The sequence below is a fragment of the Pleuronectes platessa genome, chromosome 11 (genome assembly GCF_947347685.1).
Source record: "Pleuronectes platessa chromosome 11, fPlePla1.1, whole genome shotgun sequence".
Classification (NCBI taxonomy): Eukaryota; Metazoa; Chordata; class Actinopteri; order Pleuronectiformes; family Pleuronectidae; genus Pleuronectes; species Pleuronectes platessa.
The window spans coordinates 15770276-15786732 of NC_070636.1; the positions used below are offsets into that span (position 1 = coordinate 15770276).

A 16457-nucleotide genomic window follows, 5' to 3' on the forward strand; every position below is an offset into this window, starting at 1 on the left:
AGATTCGACGAGCTACAACCTAAAATGCTACTTATATAACTTATATATAAACAAATCTTAAATAAACCAACAACAGTAGTATGTTAACCCGAACATGTCAAATTGCATTGGAAACATTTTCAGTTTCGTCTTATTACCTGAATATATTAAAATTAAATTACTACATTTTAAGTGAGGGATCTGAATACTTCCTCCATCATAGCTATACACTATTGTACAAACCTGCTCCAAATAGAATACTGCTGGGTGACATGGAGAACGTGAAGTTTGTTTTTTCAAAGTAAAGGCTCAAAGAGACAAGAGGTATTTTTTAATGTTTTTATTTTGATGACTGATGGCGATTACAGTCGAGAGGTAAACAAAATGAATGAGCAATATATTTTCCAATGAACACAGATTTACAACAAGAAATTTATCTGAAGTTATTTGTTTGTTTGAAAGGTTTTAAATATTGAAATGTTGTCCTAAGTGTCAGATTTCTACTCTGGTTCAGGTGATGTTATGAACAGTAAAGTACAGTAAAACAAAACGATGTTGTGTTTGTACAACGTGCGTCTGAAGATGATAATGCAGGTTAAGGGCACAAGTCTCGTCATCCTCTAAAGTTAGAATCAGACATTTTTACGTTCCTGCTGAACTTCAGTCCATCAGACAAATAATGCCATAACTTTCTTAAACCTGAATATGAGAGACACAAAGGTATTAGAGGGAGAAACCAAATAAGTAGGCTGATACTGTCTATGATACATTCATGACCAAAGGATCGAACAGAGACTAAAAGAAATAATGTTCACAATTAATAATATTTAGCCAGAAAGTTGTAACGCAGAAGCCGGTGCTTAAATTTTCAAAAGCGTCGTCTTGGTAATGTACTTGAAGAGACAAAATGTCTGTGGTTTGAACAGTGCTGCCACTTCCAAAAATATATATAATTCATTGTCTGCTCCACAGGGCAGGTTATACACACAGTTCCTCTAGTACAGTGTCAGCCACTCTCCTCCTCACACATAAAAAGATATGCCTTAAAAAAAAAAAACATTTTTACAGACATGTATAAATCTACAAAGCTATAATGCCAGACTTTTTTTCTTACACTTTAATGTTTTACGTCAAACAAAATATTGGTTGTGCTACAATGCATTAAGAGAATAAGTAACAAAAATAATACATAGTACTAGATCTGTACAAAATAAACCAAACCTCTCCAACGAAGCCTTTTGTCTTTACGTGCGCTCAGAGACGCACATGTGGGAACAGTCTGATGTGAGGGAATCGGATGCTGTCGGAATCCTTTTTTTGCGTGGAACCAATCTTACAGTTTTAGAAACAGTGATGTTTGTGGATAATTTCAACTGACGTACCTTCTTATGGCTTTCTAGAATCAAACTTAAGTCGTGGTGCATTGATTTGAGTATAAAACAGGTTAATACTGTTAAAAAGAAAACTACAAATTGGGGTCAACAGCCGCACTACTTCATTGCTAATATTATGAAACTGGTATCAAACAGAGGAAGGCCGGTTATTGCACCTTTTTCAAAACATTACATAGATCATCATATACATCTATAGTCTCTTCATGTCTACATACAGGCTGAAGGTTTGAATAAGGAGGTTTGGCTTTGCTGGCTTCACACTTCTTGGTCCAGAGATTCTTCAGCTCATCGTTAATCGTGAGGTTCAGGAAGCCAGCGGCGGGGGAAAAGTTCCTTGAATTGGTGACGTTTGTAAAACCCTGGCGCCCGTTTAGTCCAAGGCGAGGGCGAATTACAACGGCTGAGCGAGACATTAGAGGTTTGACAGTGATGCAGAAGCTGTTTCATGAGTTGATTTCCTCTTCTACAACATCACCGCCCCACACTGTCTCCCAATCAATTGGTGAGACAAATAAAACCGAAGGGGAGCGAGTATGACGTCTGAAATTGTTTCCTTACTTTGCAGAGGCGAGTCATGGAGATGAAATAAATAAAACAACAACAAAAGAAGAAGTGACAGAGAAAATAATGTGGAAAATAAATCTGTATGTCAAATTGCCTGGGGTAACTGAATAAAAAAACAATCAGTCTAGAAAAATCCCTTTAAGGCAAATGGATATCTGGTGAATATTAAATCCCATGTAATACATTCACTGCACTGTGTTCCTGGTCCTCTCGAATGTGTACCAGAGGGAAAAGTGTGTGTTCTGTGCTGAATGTGTGTGTATGTGCGTCTGTGCGTGCGTGTGTGTGACTGTAGGGAGACGAGTTTGGACGTTTCAGTGTCACTGTTGGAAGTCTAGTGCCAGACCCTTCAGAGGAAAAGGCCACAGGGGTGTTTAAGGCGGTCTTTGAAAAAGCAGTAGAAGCCAGCGCTTCAACAGTCACTGTCTCAGTTTCCTGTCTCTCTAAGCCCCGACTCTGGGATCGTCGGGATGCATTGGTGCGGCTGGGCAGACTTCACGAAACCCGGCAAACAGGTGCACTTGTACGACCCCTCCGTGTTGGCGCACTCCCCGTTCTGACACAGGGGCACCTTGTCGTTGATGTCTTCACACTCGTTTATGTCTGCAGTGAAAAAAAGAGACATGAGGAGTTAATCAGCGACGGGAAACAGACGTCAGATTCACTTTGAGTTGGGTGATTTCAGTATTTTCAAGGACATTGAATTGGAACATTTGGTCTTGGCATTTGAAACAGTATTCGGTTCATTTAGAAGCTGTTCTGCAGCATTTTGTCATCTCGCATGACCTTCGTTAGCAGATGAAGTTTGAAAGTCTAGGAAAAATGACGTGGTCGTGTATGGCTCCGCCAACCAGTGAAGTTTGAGTCTACATACATTTTTTTTCCAGATTCATGAGGTCACTGGGACCTTTGAGCTTCAACCACCAAAATCGAGTCAGTTCATCTTTAATTCAAAGTGACAAGGTGACAACTTGTCATAATTTGAAGAAAGTCAAAGGCAGACTTGTGATATCATGTTCAAGAGGTCAAACCCGTGTTTTGTGCGGCCACCAGGACCTTGACCCTTTGACCCTTGACAAGCAAAATCTCATCAAGTAATCACGGAGTCCAATTGAACGTGCCGAGCTTGAAAGGATTCTCTCGAAACGTTCTTGAGATGTCAGGTTCAAGAGGCCAACTTGATCTGGACCTTAAAAACTACTTTCCTCACCTCAACTTCTAAATGAATGTGGAGGAAAAGTCACAAAAGATTTCATAAAAACAAGAGAAATGTACAGAAAATGAACAGGACACTGTGTATTACTCTACACTAAAATACATCTTTTGGGGTTTTGGATTGTTTGTAAATTTAGTTGGAGAATTGAGAAAATAATCATTAGTTGCATCCCAACATGATTCATGACAACCCCATGTGCTGATACTTATTTTTTTTAGAATATAGGACTAGAAGGTGAATATTAGTACGTTTAAAGGCCGCCAGCAGACGTTAGAGGCGTAACCTCAGTTGTGCGCCTCAGCTTCATAAAGTGTTTTGGCCTCTTAATCGACGACACAGGCCGAGCTTGAGGCTGCGCTGAGGCCAAAGGTGAAGATCCTGTGACACAACAGCTACTTAATGCACATTTAAATGAGATTACTGAACGTCTTGTTTAACCTTGTGAACAATAACAGGCGTTTTAAGTGTTTCCACAAAAGCTCAGATTTAGAATTTTCAAAGTTGTCTATGTTGCTGCGTAACATCTCATCTTGTATATCTTCAATCAAGCATGCCGTCATGTTGCGTGTCGGCCGGATCGAGTCTGAACTGTACCTCCCAGCCATGGTGAGCACTGAACTGTTCACGATGACGGTAAAATTAACAACCCACTGGATTATGTTTCCCTTTTGGCCTTGAAGAGAATTTTTCCCCTCTTTTCAGCATGGGAGGTCTGATTGTACTTTCAAAGCAGCTGATCTCAAAGGACCCTTCCTCTGTTTATGTCATGTCTTGCTGGCGGTGATATTTATAAGAGGAGGCATGGCACGAGCTGCGCAGCTCCCACATGTTTCCACCGCGTCGGCATTCAATCACTTTCCTTGGGAGAATGGCCTTGGAGCTGATAAGGTTGTGTGCACTCAGAATATTGCAAACATGGCATTTCATTAAAACAAGACAGTCTCACTCTCTCACAAAGCAAACAGAGTACACTTAAACGATATAATATCTCTTGTAATACACCGGGTGGCTGAGATTCAAGGCCTCCTTACTTTTGGCAGCGTGCGACCTGGGAATTTCAGACCAAAGAGTAACACAATGGTTTTGAGGAGTCCACTGCTTTCCTTAGTTTCCCATAAAACGTAACCTAATGCAAGGTTGTCAAATTCAAAGCTTCTCCTTGAGCTTGATGATAAACTACATGAAGAGTTACCTCATTGAAATGAATCCAAGAGCTCGCCCCAAAAGGCTCGGATCTGAAGGCAGAGTTCAGTGCGGTTTGATTCGAAACTAGATGAAATGAAGTGATTGATTCTCTATTGATTTTGGGAATTCCCTGAACATTTGAGTCTCCATGTGGGTGGCCTGCTGAGAAGAAAGGACCCTACCTATACAGGCCATCTTGTTCAGGTCCAGCTCGTATCCATCAAAGCAGTCGCAGGTGTAGCCTTCTCGCACACGAACGCAGCGACCGTTTTCACAGCCATTCAGGATCCCACATTCCTCCGCCCGGAGCCCCTCAAAGCCATCGTAGCGCTCTGATGTGAGAAAAAAAACCACATCACATTATTAAACAAGAAGCACTCTTATTCTTAACAATCAACAAAGTTTGATGACAAAGTTTTCACTGTGCAATTTGATACATTTTTATTAGCAATTTGCGAATCAATTATAGCTTCTTTATCCATCATTGCATGACAATTGTGGGTGTTCTATTTCCTGTTATGATTGTCAGTGGCTGAAGGTCATAGCTTGTCTGTATTTAATTCGCCAGTGCATTCATAAACATAACATTAGATATTCATAAACATTCCAATGGACATATCGGAGATGAGAAGTTTAACACTGTGTCCATGTGCAACACCTAGTTTCCACACAGTTTTGGTTTGTGTCAATTATATATTATTTTAACTTGTATTTACTGTGCCTGGTTTTGAAGAATACACACCTGGAAATATTTACAAATATTGTTGACTTGAGATTGCTGGTTTGAGGCCATTGTTGATTGGTGTTATGTTGATTATAATATTATCAATATATTTCATGATATATACAAATATATGAAAATATAGGAATGTATAAAAGAAGTATTCCAAAGTAATCTAGCACAAAAGTAGGCAAATTCCGGATAAAAACATAGGTGAGGAGTTTTGCAATACATTGAAGAACACAGATGTTGCCATAGGAATGAATCAACTTCTGGTCGATTGGAGCTGTTCGTGGCGTAAGAAGGATGCGTTTACCCACCAGCGTAAGAATCCACTGGTCGTGGCTGTTGCTCCTGCTGTCGTGGGATGGGGACGCGAACAGGCGGCTGCTGGACGCCGTAATCATTGTCGTTGAAGAGTGGAACGCCTTCAGGGAGATCATAGGGTCCTGGAGGGCTGCCATAATTGTCCCAGTATGGAGGAACAAAAGGTTCCTCTGGCTCCTCAACACCGTATTCATAACCCTGGCGTTCTCGCAGACTGTCCGCACCTCCTCTCCGGGCCAGGTTGCACATGATTGCATAGTCATCTGAACACAGCATCACACAGGAGTTATATGTTGGACATTAATAACAGTAATGTGTCAAGACAAAGACAATTATCAAACAGGGTCAGCACTGGGTCACTGGCATCATTCTTCTCACCAGAGTCTCTCCGGGGACAGAAGGCACACTGTCCGCTCCAGGCGATGCCGTACAGGCAGCAGCACTCGGTGTATGTGGTCCTCTGGCCCTGGAGGGGCTCTGAACATATGCTGTCCCCCTCCAGACGCTGCCAGCAGATATCAATGTGCACATCGTGATCAGGCTCAAGAGTTTCTGGGAAACAAAACGAGGAGGGGTCAATAAAAGAGAGTGAACACATCCACACTGTTCAATACAATCGTGCACTGCAATGAAAAACTCTGTACTGTATATGCAGTGATAAGGATTGAACTGAGCCTCACATCCTTCCACAAGGAAACTTTACACTTCAACTCATCTCACTTGGTCTATAGAGTATCGGAAAATGGTAAAATAAAAATGGTAAAATAAATACAGATTATACATTTCCAGAGCATTCAAATTGATTTATCTGAATTGCTTAGTTTGTCTGAACAGGTCTAAAGATTTTGAATTTCCAATGACACATGTCAAAGCAGCAAATCCTCACATTTGAAGAGCTACAACCACAGAATGTGTCAGTTTTACTAGTAAATCACTTCTGCGGTGGATGAATTTTGCATTAATCAAATCAATGCTTCCATCCTTTAATCCCTAAAAGACTCTTAAGAGAAAGCACCAAATATAAGAAAAGTGTGTCGCACCCTCTGTGTTGTTGAGGCCGATGCAGCGGCGCCGGGTGCTGTCCAACACTAATGGAGGACTGCAGAAACAGTTGAAGGAGCCAGCCGTGTTCACACAGGCTCCGTTCTCGCAGGCGATTTCAAATTTACACTCATCATAATCTAAAAACACACATATGAGCACAAACATCAATCATCAGGGATATTTCATTACGTTTCAACACATGAGTATAATTGATCCGATTTGACCACAAATGAGATTAAAAGATCTGAAAAATGTCACAATAGATGTTTAATGGGAGTCATTAAATCCGATAGAAGTTAAATATGGAGGATTGGTTTAGCTGCATACTTATAGATGGAGTAGAGTTAATCCTATTGTTACACAAGTGTTTTCCAGTGCTTGATTTTTTTTCTCACCCACACACTCCAGCCTGATGTTATCGTAGTAGAAGCCGGAGAGACAGTAGCAGGTATACGTAGAAAAGAGGTTTGAACACTTTCCGTTCTTACAAATGTCGGATCCAAACATCTCACACTCGTTTGCATCTGAGGGGGAGACAGACAGATTCACACCTTGGTGTTACGTAAGTGCTGAAATGAAAAGAATCGCAACTCTGTTTCCAAAACACTAGCGCGCTGCCTGAGATGTCATCCACTCCGCTTGTAAGAAGCTGTCTCACCAAAATTGCAGTAATAAGTCAGGTATGCAGGTATCCCATTAAGCCTCGGCCTGCTGTTGAGGCAGCCTAATAAACACACTGAGGGATTATGGCTGTCTATCTAGCTTTAGAAGTTACCGCAGGTTGAAATAAAATGTTGCACCTTTTCTGTGCCAATGTCAAGTTGGTGAGAAGAGCTTGAGCTACATGCTTATTACTACGACATTTAATTTCAAAACAGTGCTATCAAACTAAAATGATCCCTGTCCATTTTGTCTCTGTATCCGTTTTACTCATGACACATACCAGCAGTTATATCATTGAAAAATACAGAATTTAACTGCACAACAGCTGATAGCAAAGACAACAGGGTCAGCAATGCTTGTAACTGATTATCCATGTTGCGTTCTACACTAATGCCTGGGTCATGTGATAGGAGCCTGACGAATCAGTGAAGACTATGTCGTGACCGGAGAGACCCAATCAGCAAGCGGCTCTGAGTGACTTCGCCATTGTTTCCCAACATCTCAGTTTCTGCATGGCCAGACTGAATTTTATTTCAACTACATTTAAGTCAGCAGCATTTCTCAGTAATAACAAGTTTTCATGTATGAAAGAGAGAGTACCTATGTAAGGGTGCTGGTCTCCCAGAGCTTGTACAGAGGAAACAGGCAGAGGCAACAAGCCGCTGCCATGAGGACACAACTGGTTATAATCATCTGGAACAGAAGACATGGCTTCATTAGTCAAAAGCAAAAAGAGTTTGAGACAAAAATGTTCATGAAGTCTGAATACGGATCGTCCACCTCTTCCTGGGACAGGACAGGCGTGGATCTCGCAGTTGTCCCCCCAGCCCGCCCCCACCGTGCAGCAGCACTCCTGCTTGGTGGTGTTGCGAGACAGCACGTTGTCGCAGAAGTTGGCGCCATTCAAGTTGTAGTAGCACTCCTTCCTCTCATCAGCTGAGGGGGCAGACGGAGCGGCAGGTTTCAGGTCGATATCTGAGGAAGAAGGACAAGGGAAGTGATTTTCTAGGCTCAGGGGGGTCAGAGGTCAAATGTCATGGTAGCAAAAGCAAATGTGGGGGTGGGGTTCACCCAGTCACATTATGTTACAGTAGATCCCACATTTCACTTGTCAAGTGGCCTCTGCTCCTCATCCATCAGAGAGCGTCCACATGCCTCCAGCAGGTAGTGCACTACCCTGCCCTGCCACTGCTGAGCCTGCTCATTTGTCCAAAGGCATGGGCTCAGGCATTTTACCCTTAAGCTGCCGGCTTAACCAAATGGAAACACTGGCATGTGAGTCAACACACCATTCACTCTCACATGATTGATTAACACACGTCGAAAGCAAACAGTGGAATGTGGCAAAAAGGTACACAAAGGCATAGCTGGGGTTTAGTGCCCAGGCAGGAGGAAAAACATCCCGGCTGAGGGCGCGCCGCTTGATAATGTAAATACGCCCAATTTGTGTACACATACGCCTATCAAGCTGGAGAGGTGATGGTATTTCCATTACTCAAAAAGGCCTGTTCTGTCATTCTGAAAATTGCAATACACTAAATATGTGTAACCTCTGCACTTAAGATCATTTTAGCACGGAAGAGAGCAATGTGTCTTCAGCACTAATTGCCCATAGCTACACCTTATCCATGTTTGTCTTGGTGGGGAAATGGGTTTACAGCCACTAGGGCCTCAGGGCATTTGCTTGGCTCTAGCAGAGGAGTTACTTAATCATTTGTCTGAGGGATTAGGCTAATACAAATTTTTGGAGGCAACCCACCCAACCATAGCTCCAGCCTATAAAACAAATGGAAACAGCCAGGTCCGAAAGAAACTGTAAGTGACGTGGAGTTAAGTCATGTCCACCTCTTCACCCTTGTTGTTTGGATAATGAGAGACGGCTCATTAAATCAGGGACAACTCCGTCTCCGAGAATTAAGTCCTGTGAGTCACTATGAGCGCCGGTGCTGCTCTATTACCCAGGGAGCGGCACTGGCTGGTGATGGGATCAAATTCCTCATTGTCGTTGGGGCAGATGCACAGGAAGCTGCCATCGGCGTTCTCACACAGGGCCTCCCCGCACAGCGCCAAGCTCATCTCGCACTCGTTCACGTCTGAGAAAAGACAGGAGAGGAGGGCGCCGGGTCAGTCAACCGGGTCAGTCAACGGGATCAGGCACGTACGCACACGTGCTCGACATGGTCAAGCAAAGGTCATGCTAAGGCGAATGCACGAAATCACATAAAAAGGCATGTATTTCTTTATAGAGCACTTTAAAGTTGTACAATCAAATAGATAGATAGATAAAGAGAGAGAGAGAGAGAGAGAGAGAGAGAGAGAGAGATAGAGAGAGAGAGAGATAGAGAGAGAGAGAGAGTAAGAGAGAGAGAGAGAGAGGGGGACTGGATAGATAGATGGATCTGAAAATGGGTCACATATAAAAACATATCTTAAACAGGAATAAACAGAACTGATTGGCTCATTAATATGTGGCACTATTTTCAGCTTCACATTAATACAAATACACATTTACTGCCCTTGTGGGTACTTAGAGCAGCAGGATGGACGATGTGTGTGATGGACTCAAAGTCTTACAGTGCGCCCATGTTTATCATAATGGAGCAACATGCCGTCCACTGCACACTGATGTGTTTTTAATAGCTCTGTGTGGTTCATATTGATTGGAGAGCAGTTAACACACCGACACATCTGCTCATGTCTCCGGGCGGGTTGGTGTAGGCCTGGTCACACTGGCAGTGGAAGGAGCCGGCCGTGTTCTCGCAGAAGCCGTGGTTCCCACAGATGGTCTCGTTGACGCACTCATCAATATCTGCAAGGCCCAAGCACACAGAGAGGTTAATATTTACAGTGTCAGTCGACACAACAGACTTCAGTAAACACGGCAACGCTTATCCAAAATAAACACCACTACCATTCCGAAACCTTACAATAACAACAGAGATGGCTTCCATCATAACATGAGAGACACAGTGAACAGATTAGACGGTCCATTAAGAAGCTTTTCAAACGGTTTGTCCGTTAATTCAGGGAGAGTTTCTCTCTCTGCGCCAGCTCAGGGTACGTGAAGGTGCTGTGGGTCTGGGTAGCTGCATGTGTCTAGGAGTTTACAGCAACACAGGCAGCATCAGTGAAGAGATGTAACAAAGTACATATACCTTGTTTCTGTACATGTCTGTAACTAACTTTTACTCGACTATATAGATATATATTACCAATATCTTTGGGAAATTGGTCCTCTCTTACAATCAGAGTGGGCATATCAAATTAGACCCTGGCTCTAACAAGAGTGAAGCTGCAACAGCCAAGACTCAGCTGTAATGATGTAGTTCACAGATGCATAAGGGAATTGGCTACAATCGGCAAGTACTTTTACTTTTAATAGTTGAAGTATATCTAAAAACAAGTATTTACTTACTTAACATTTGTACTTTCTTAAGTAAAATGGTAAATGCTCTTTATTTATAAAGCTCTTTTCTAGTCTTGATAACCACTCAAAGCCATTCACACACACACACACATACATTCACACATCTACTGTATGTGCAGCACTTTCCCTATCACACATCACTCACACACAACGGGGGTTCTGAGTCTTGCTCAAAGACCGGAGGAGCCAGGGATCTAACCACTGACCTTCTGGTTAGTGGATGACCCGTGAGTTGAGATTTATTCTGAAGAGGTTTTTGACAGAGTCCCACTGAATCTGTTGGAACCCATTGAATGTGTTTGACAACAGCTGTAGATGTTCTTCAAAATCAAGAAGGATTCCGAGCAAACTAAACGATTTGATTGTAAGTCCGACATGGTAGTTAGAAATTAAATGTGGCAGACGGCGGCTTGTAGTGGTTTTATTCTTTGTATGGTAATAAATCATAATGCAAGGTTAATAAAACCAGTGAAGGGACGCTGCTATATGTCAGAGTATGTGGAGACGTGCATATCGAGACTGTTAACACTGGACTATATAACAGCACTGCTGAGTCTCTACCACTCGCTGTGGAAAGGCAACATTTGTTAGTAATTTCAAACACACTAGATTTTGTATTTCTTGGCGTCTTCAGTGCAAGAGTTTGGCGCAAAGCTGATAACACTGGAGGACAGGTCTGATTATAATTGTTTAAAAAAAAAAAACAGTCACACTTTGTGGACCTGTCCTGTGGTCACTTAAAACTTGCCACTGCTCAATGTTAACACAACTGTTCTCTGACAAGTTGACCGTCACGGTTTTGAGTTTCATTCAACCCTTCATTCAGTCAGTCCAGGCGTGAGTACATGTTCTAAGGTCAGACGCCGACTCTCCCTCACCTGCCTGCTGTTCCTGGCAGCGAAACCACCTGACCTGCCCGTCTTCGCCCCTCACCTGTTCTCCATCACCTCATAAGCTCGGCGGTGTATATACACAACCGTCACTCTGTTTCCACTCGCTCGCTGCCAGATTGTCTCTGTGCCATGTGTCTTAGATTTCCAGCACTCTCTGTTCCTTGCCTGCCTGATCATCCTGATCGTGTTTTGGATCTTGCCTCTGTCTTTTGGATTTTGGCTCGTTCAGACCTTTTGTACTTTGTTTGCCTTCTTGGATTTTTGTGTTCTTCATATTTTTTATTAAACAAGATTCTTTACTTGAACATCTACCTCCTGAGCAGGGCTCTCGGGTCCCTTTTTCTGAGAACTGTGACAAGTTCAAAGTTAGTGCGGAGCCATAACTGATGTTTTTATTTAGATTTGAAGTTCCCCTGAATTCCACTGTGTTGACTTGTTAATAAACAGACAAAGGACCAAAAGGCTACTCATCTGTTCCTGTGTTGCTGTGGTTAAGCAGCTTTTCCAGATAATTTGAAGAATTAAAAATGTGTTAAAGTTATGTTAGAAACAACATGTTGTTCTTTTTAGTTATGGAATAAGTTACTCAATACTATTTAAGCCACTTATGTAGTCTCAGTGAGTCAGGGCTTGTTTTTTCTGTAAGTCATTAGGTTGTGGATGTGATGACAAACAGCTCTATTATTCCACATGCGCTCATGATATTAGAGAACACACCACTCTCTGTTTTGTAATAAACATAATTTGATTTCTTTTTGTTGACTTTAGTTTCATAACAAGCCTCCGTGATCATTCCATGCAAAGTTTCCATAACTAGTAAAATTCACTGGAGCAAAGGTTTAGAAAAACTCGAAGGACCTATTTCAAATCTGGAAAAAAATCAGACAGTGAAATCACAATATCTTGAATATTTGAAAATAATTTGACCCGTTTCATTTGACAGCCTCATGGAGCTCACTTGGACTTAGAGTGTAGTTCAGGCTGTAATTTTCTGCTTGAACCCGTCCAACCCCATGAGAAAACTAACAGAACCCTGAAAGGAGTCTGATGTTACTTTACAGGCACGTGCAGTATTCAAAAATCACATAGATAGCCCAGCCAATGTGACCGAAAACCAATCCAAACCCAAATATCATCTCGAAATTCATGGTTTATTGGGTCCTGACAGGCTCGTGTTGGATATGTCTGCTCAGTTAAGAAAAAAACTTAGATGGCAGATGTTTAAAAGAAACTGATTTTCTGTCGCTCACATGTTGTCGAAACCAGTTTTATTTTGCCTGAGCGCTAATGATGTATTCATTCAAGAGAGGAAGGAAGAGGGCCAGAGAAATCATGAGCCATTTGATTTGACGAGATCGCTTAGCCATGGCCTTGTCGTCCCCTCCAACACAGACAACCGTTTTTTCTCACGCCTGCTGGGGGACAGTCCTCTGTCAGTGTCTCTGTCTCTTACATACCTCATGGGTCAGAGACAGGGACTCCCACATGCTAATAAAACTGCAGTGACACAATAGTCTTTGTCATTTGTAAAATCTTTCACAGAAAACACTGACAAGAGACAGAATTGCTAGAATAGACTTGTGGGCTCAGATGGCAGCGAGAGAATAGAGGGGGAATGGATGGAGACATACTGAAAACCACCAACCCTTTAGATTAGCATTTTTATAGCTGTGGAGAATAGTGCAGAAGTGGCACATTTGAAAAAACATTCTAAAGAAGAGTTTTCGCAAAACTTTATCAAGAGTAGTCTCAGAGAATAAAGTGACGGGTATTGTTTATCTGAGTTTGAGGAACATTTCCTCAAGTGTGAAGCACTTAAGTAGCGTTAGGAATGTTGGAATGGTGGCGACCGCCAGCTGTGAGGTCTGAGAGGAGGGCGATGAAAGCGCTCCACTAATATATGAAATAATCAGTGTCTGCAAGCGGTTTTTCATTCATGTGTAACATGGAACAAAATCTGGTGCAAAACCACATGTTGTGATGAGATGCAATCAAAGTATCATCCCAGGGAGGAATGAGAACATGGAGCATAAACTTTTTTTTTTGAATTGCCTTTGTTTTGCTGTGTATGTAGTGTTTGAGTGGCAGTGTTACTTAATCAGCATTACTTGATCGGTCATCCAAGCAGAGAGTCAGCTCGCTTCATCACAGCTCTAATGGTTTGTGGGGGGAAAAATGAATAATAGAAAATGAGATAACTCCAGCTAGAGCTCATCTCATACCAGCAGGACGTGGGATTGCCGTTCTAAGTCTTTCCATGGAGTAATGACTTACTTTAGGACACATACAGCACTGTGAATTACCGGTTTGGGGGGAGTTCAGCTGGATAAGGGGGGGGGGGGGAGGGGGGGGGATAGGCATGACAATATTGGCAACCTCTCTTTTGAGTGGACCCATATGGAGAGGTGATTTCTCACCTGACTGGAAAGAGATGAGTTGGGGTATTTGTTTTCAGGGAAGAAAGTTTATGGGCTTTATCTGGTGTTGGATCTACAAGCTGGCCACCCCCTCAGGTTAACTGTTAAGAGGATGTCAACCTGTCACGTCAAGTGAGTACTTCCAAGAAAAAAAACTATATCTTACATCTGGGCAAGAGAACGAGCGAGAACACACACACATGGTGAAGTCTTTAGATTTCTATATGTCTGCAGAGGTGGGAGGTTGGCAAGAGTGTGACCGCAGACAATTTCCGCTCTTGGGCAAGTCTTATTAAAGACAAGGCATAGCTCGAGGGGATTTATGAGCTCGATGGTGAGTCAAAGCTAAAAACAAATGACCTGGGAATACACACATCTACACATACACAGGGTTCACAGTATGGTATCATGGCAGGGCTGAGCGTGGACCTCAGAGCACAGTTGCTGCTGAAGCGCTGCTGCGGGGAAGAAAAAAAACCCTGTTTTTCCCCTTTGTGTCATGGGCTCTAAATCTAAATGAGTGTTGCGAGCGGAGCCAAAGACAACCGCTGCCCCTTCGAAGGTCAGTGAGTAAAAATAAAACAACGCCCCTCACAGAAACTGCAAATTACTGCGTCTGGCCCTTTCTTAAATATTTGATGATTTTTACAAGCAGACAAAAATGCCCCAGAGTAACTGAGCTCCCTCCGTAGACTTTTATTGGGGTGACGGCAGCATCTCCCACAACTTCCCATCGTGAGGTGAAACAAGCCGCTATTGTGTGTAGCGTCGGGCTTCTGCGGCTAAGAGGGCTGGGTTTCAAACTGGGGGCTTTGAGTCAATGCTGAGAAGTGCAAGTGTTTGTTGTGGGTTCTTGAGAAAACACGAACAGCTGGCGTCACGACGTAGCAACAGGGAGAGGGTGGTCAGATGTGGTCATGACTCACCGGGACGAGTTAAAACGGGAGTTTTTGCGGCAACACAGGGAATGATGTGAACGTTTTTTTCAGGCAGGTCCCATCTACAGAATCAATCATGCTCCGCAGGACATGTCAGGAAAGATAATGTGTGAGTTACAGCATGTAGCAAGCCTGTGGAAGTCATTGGCCCCTAATACAGTTATCAGGGACATATATTTAAATCACACATCGTTATGTATAAGTAGATATAGAGGAGCAGAGGTGAGCAGCTGGTTTCAATCTGCCCTTATCACACTACAGGCCCCTGCACTCTACAGCTGGTGCCAGACAGACAACATCATGAAGTGCAGTGAAGATGAGGGCGATGGTCCGATCAGTCACTGATCAGCGCTGCGGCAGCATGTTCCCGCCTGATCTCCATCTGTTGATAGTCCAATAAAAACTGTGAGGTTACATGAAGCTGCACTCAGCTCTGAGCGCTCGTCTAAGACCGTTACAGTCCCCGGTTCTCCAATAGTAACGCAAACAGACGAGTGAGGACGCAAACACTCCCCACAGTTAAACCACATGCACACACAGTCACGCACTGTCGCACACACATCATCCACAAACACCCACAGCTTCCAACACATCATTCCAATCTGATGCTCTCAGACTGCTTTCCTGACTTGGCTTGTCAATCTGCGATGACTGTTTGGATCCTGTCTCAATGTGAGGAAAATATTTGGCCTGGTGTTTACGTCTCCCATAAATCCAACTTGCTGCTTTATGATGCTGTGAAAGCAACAACGACAAGCTACACAGTGCTGGGAAATAAAGAGAGATAAACTTACATCCTTGTGCAACAAACCACATTAATATTACAAGCTCAAGGTGTCTAATCCTGCCAGTAAACACTGTAAGGCTTCATGTATTTTGGAGCTTGTGGGGATGAGTCTGTTGTTGCTGGCTGGTTGTGGGTCCAGATGTAGCGCGAGTACAAACCCAGCCAGTCAACCTGTGTGAGCGGCTTGCTCCATGGGGAGTACAAAGAGGTAAGGGACCATATAAGCTGGCCTGACAATCCTATCTCTCTCTGAAAGGAGAACAGTGGTGATCAGGTTCCATCTTGTGTCTCTGCCAGAACCACTCCATTTGCCTTTTTGTCAGGAGAATGAGACCATTATCGGCTGCTGCATTGACAGTGCACTCTTTTTTCTAAAGTGCCCCAATTTCAGGGGCCACTTCTCCTCACGTCCCCCCACGGTCTCTGGTGCAGGAGGATCTCGAATACCTGATAGCTTTTGATTCACATCGGCCTCTTTGTGTCGGCGTGCCAGACAGATAACATTATCTGTGCACAAACACAGAGCCCTGAAGAGCAGAGTGGTGAGTTGAGGCTCCTCTCTACTCTCTAACTCTATACTCCACGGTAAATGGATCAAATCAGGGTACATGTATGATACAAGCCCGAAAACAGCTAGGCTACAAATTCTTTTCTTAACATAATTGTGTGTGCTAGTCTTTAACTACATGTGGTTTGACCGCTCACCACAGTCTTTGGCGTCTTCTCCCTCGAGGCCAGGCTGGCAGCCCATGAAACACCGGTAGGAGCCAATGGTGTTCTCGCAGCGCCAGGTACCACACACAGTGCTCCCAAACTCCTTGCACTCATCCTTGTCTGTGAAAAGACAGATCGAAAGAAGCTGTTGGTTAAAGACTGACAAACAGAGGCACAAATACAACCAC

The 16457-nt window shown here is 43.2% G+C and overlaps 1 protein-coding gene across 1 annotated transcript in view; it reads right to left on the reverse strand.

Annotated features, from left to right (window-relative positions):
• Positions 1 to 304: 304 nt before the first annotated feature.
• The window catches only part of LOC128451119 (latent-transforming growth factor beta-binding protein 4), a 63073-nt gene continuing 46920 nt past the window's right edge, over positions 305 to 16457 (reverse strand). The window contains exons 29-39 of the mRNA XM_053434892.1: positions 16261 to 16389; positions 9774 to 9902; positions 9052 to 9186; positions 7874 to 8068; positions 7694 to 7786; positions 6826 to 6954; positions 6427 to 6567; positions 5765 to 5938; positions 5380 to 5649; positions 4521 to 4670; positions 305 to 2540 (exon numbers count right to left, since the gene is read on the reverse strand). Coding sequence (XP_053290867.1) covers positions 2365 to 2540; positions 4521 to 4670; positions 5380 to 5649; positions 5765 to 5938; positions 6427 to 6567; positions 6826 to 6954; positions 7694 to 7786; positions 7874 to 8068; positions 9052 to 9186; positions 9774 to 9902; positions 16261 to 16389 — 1721 coding nt within the window. The 3' untranslated portion in view covers positions 305 to 2364. The remainder of the gene's footprint in view (positions 2541 to 4520; positions 4671 to 5379; positions 5650 to 5764; positions 5939 to 6426; positions 6568 to 6825; positions 6955 to 7693; positions 7787 to 7873; positions 8069 to 9051; positions 9187 to 9773; positions 9903 to 16260; positions 16390 to 16457) is intronic.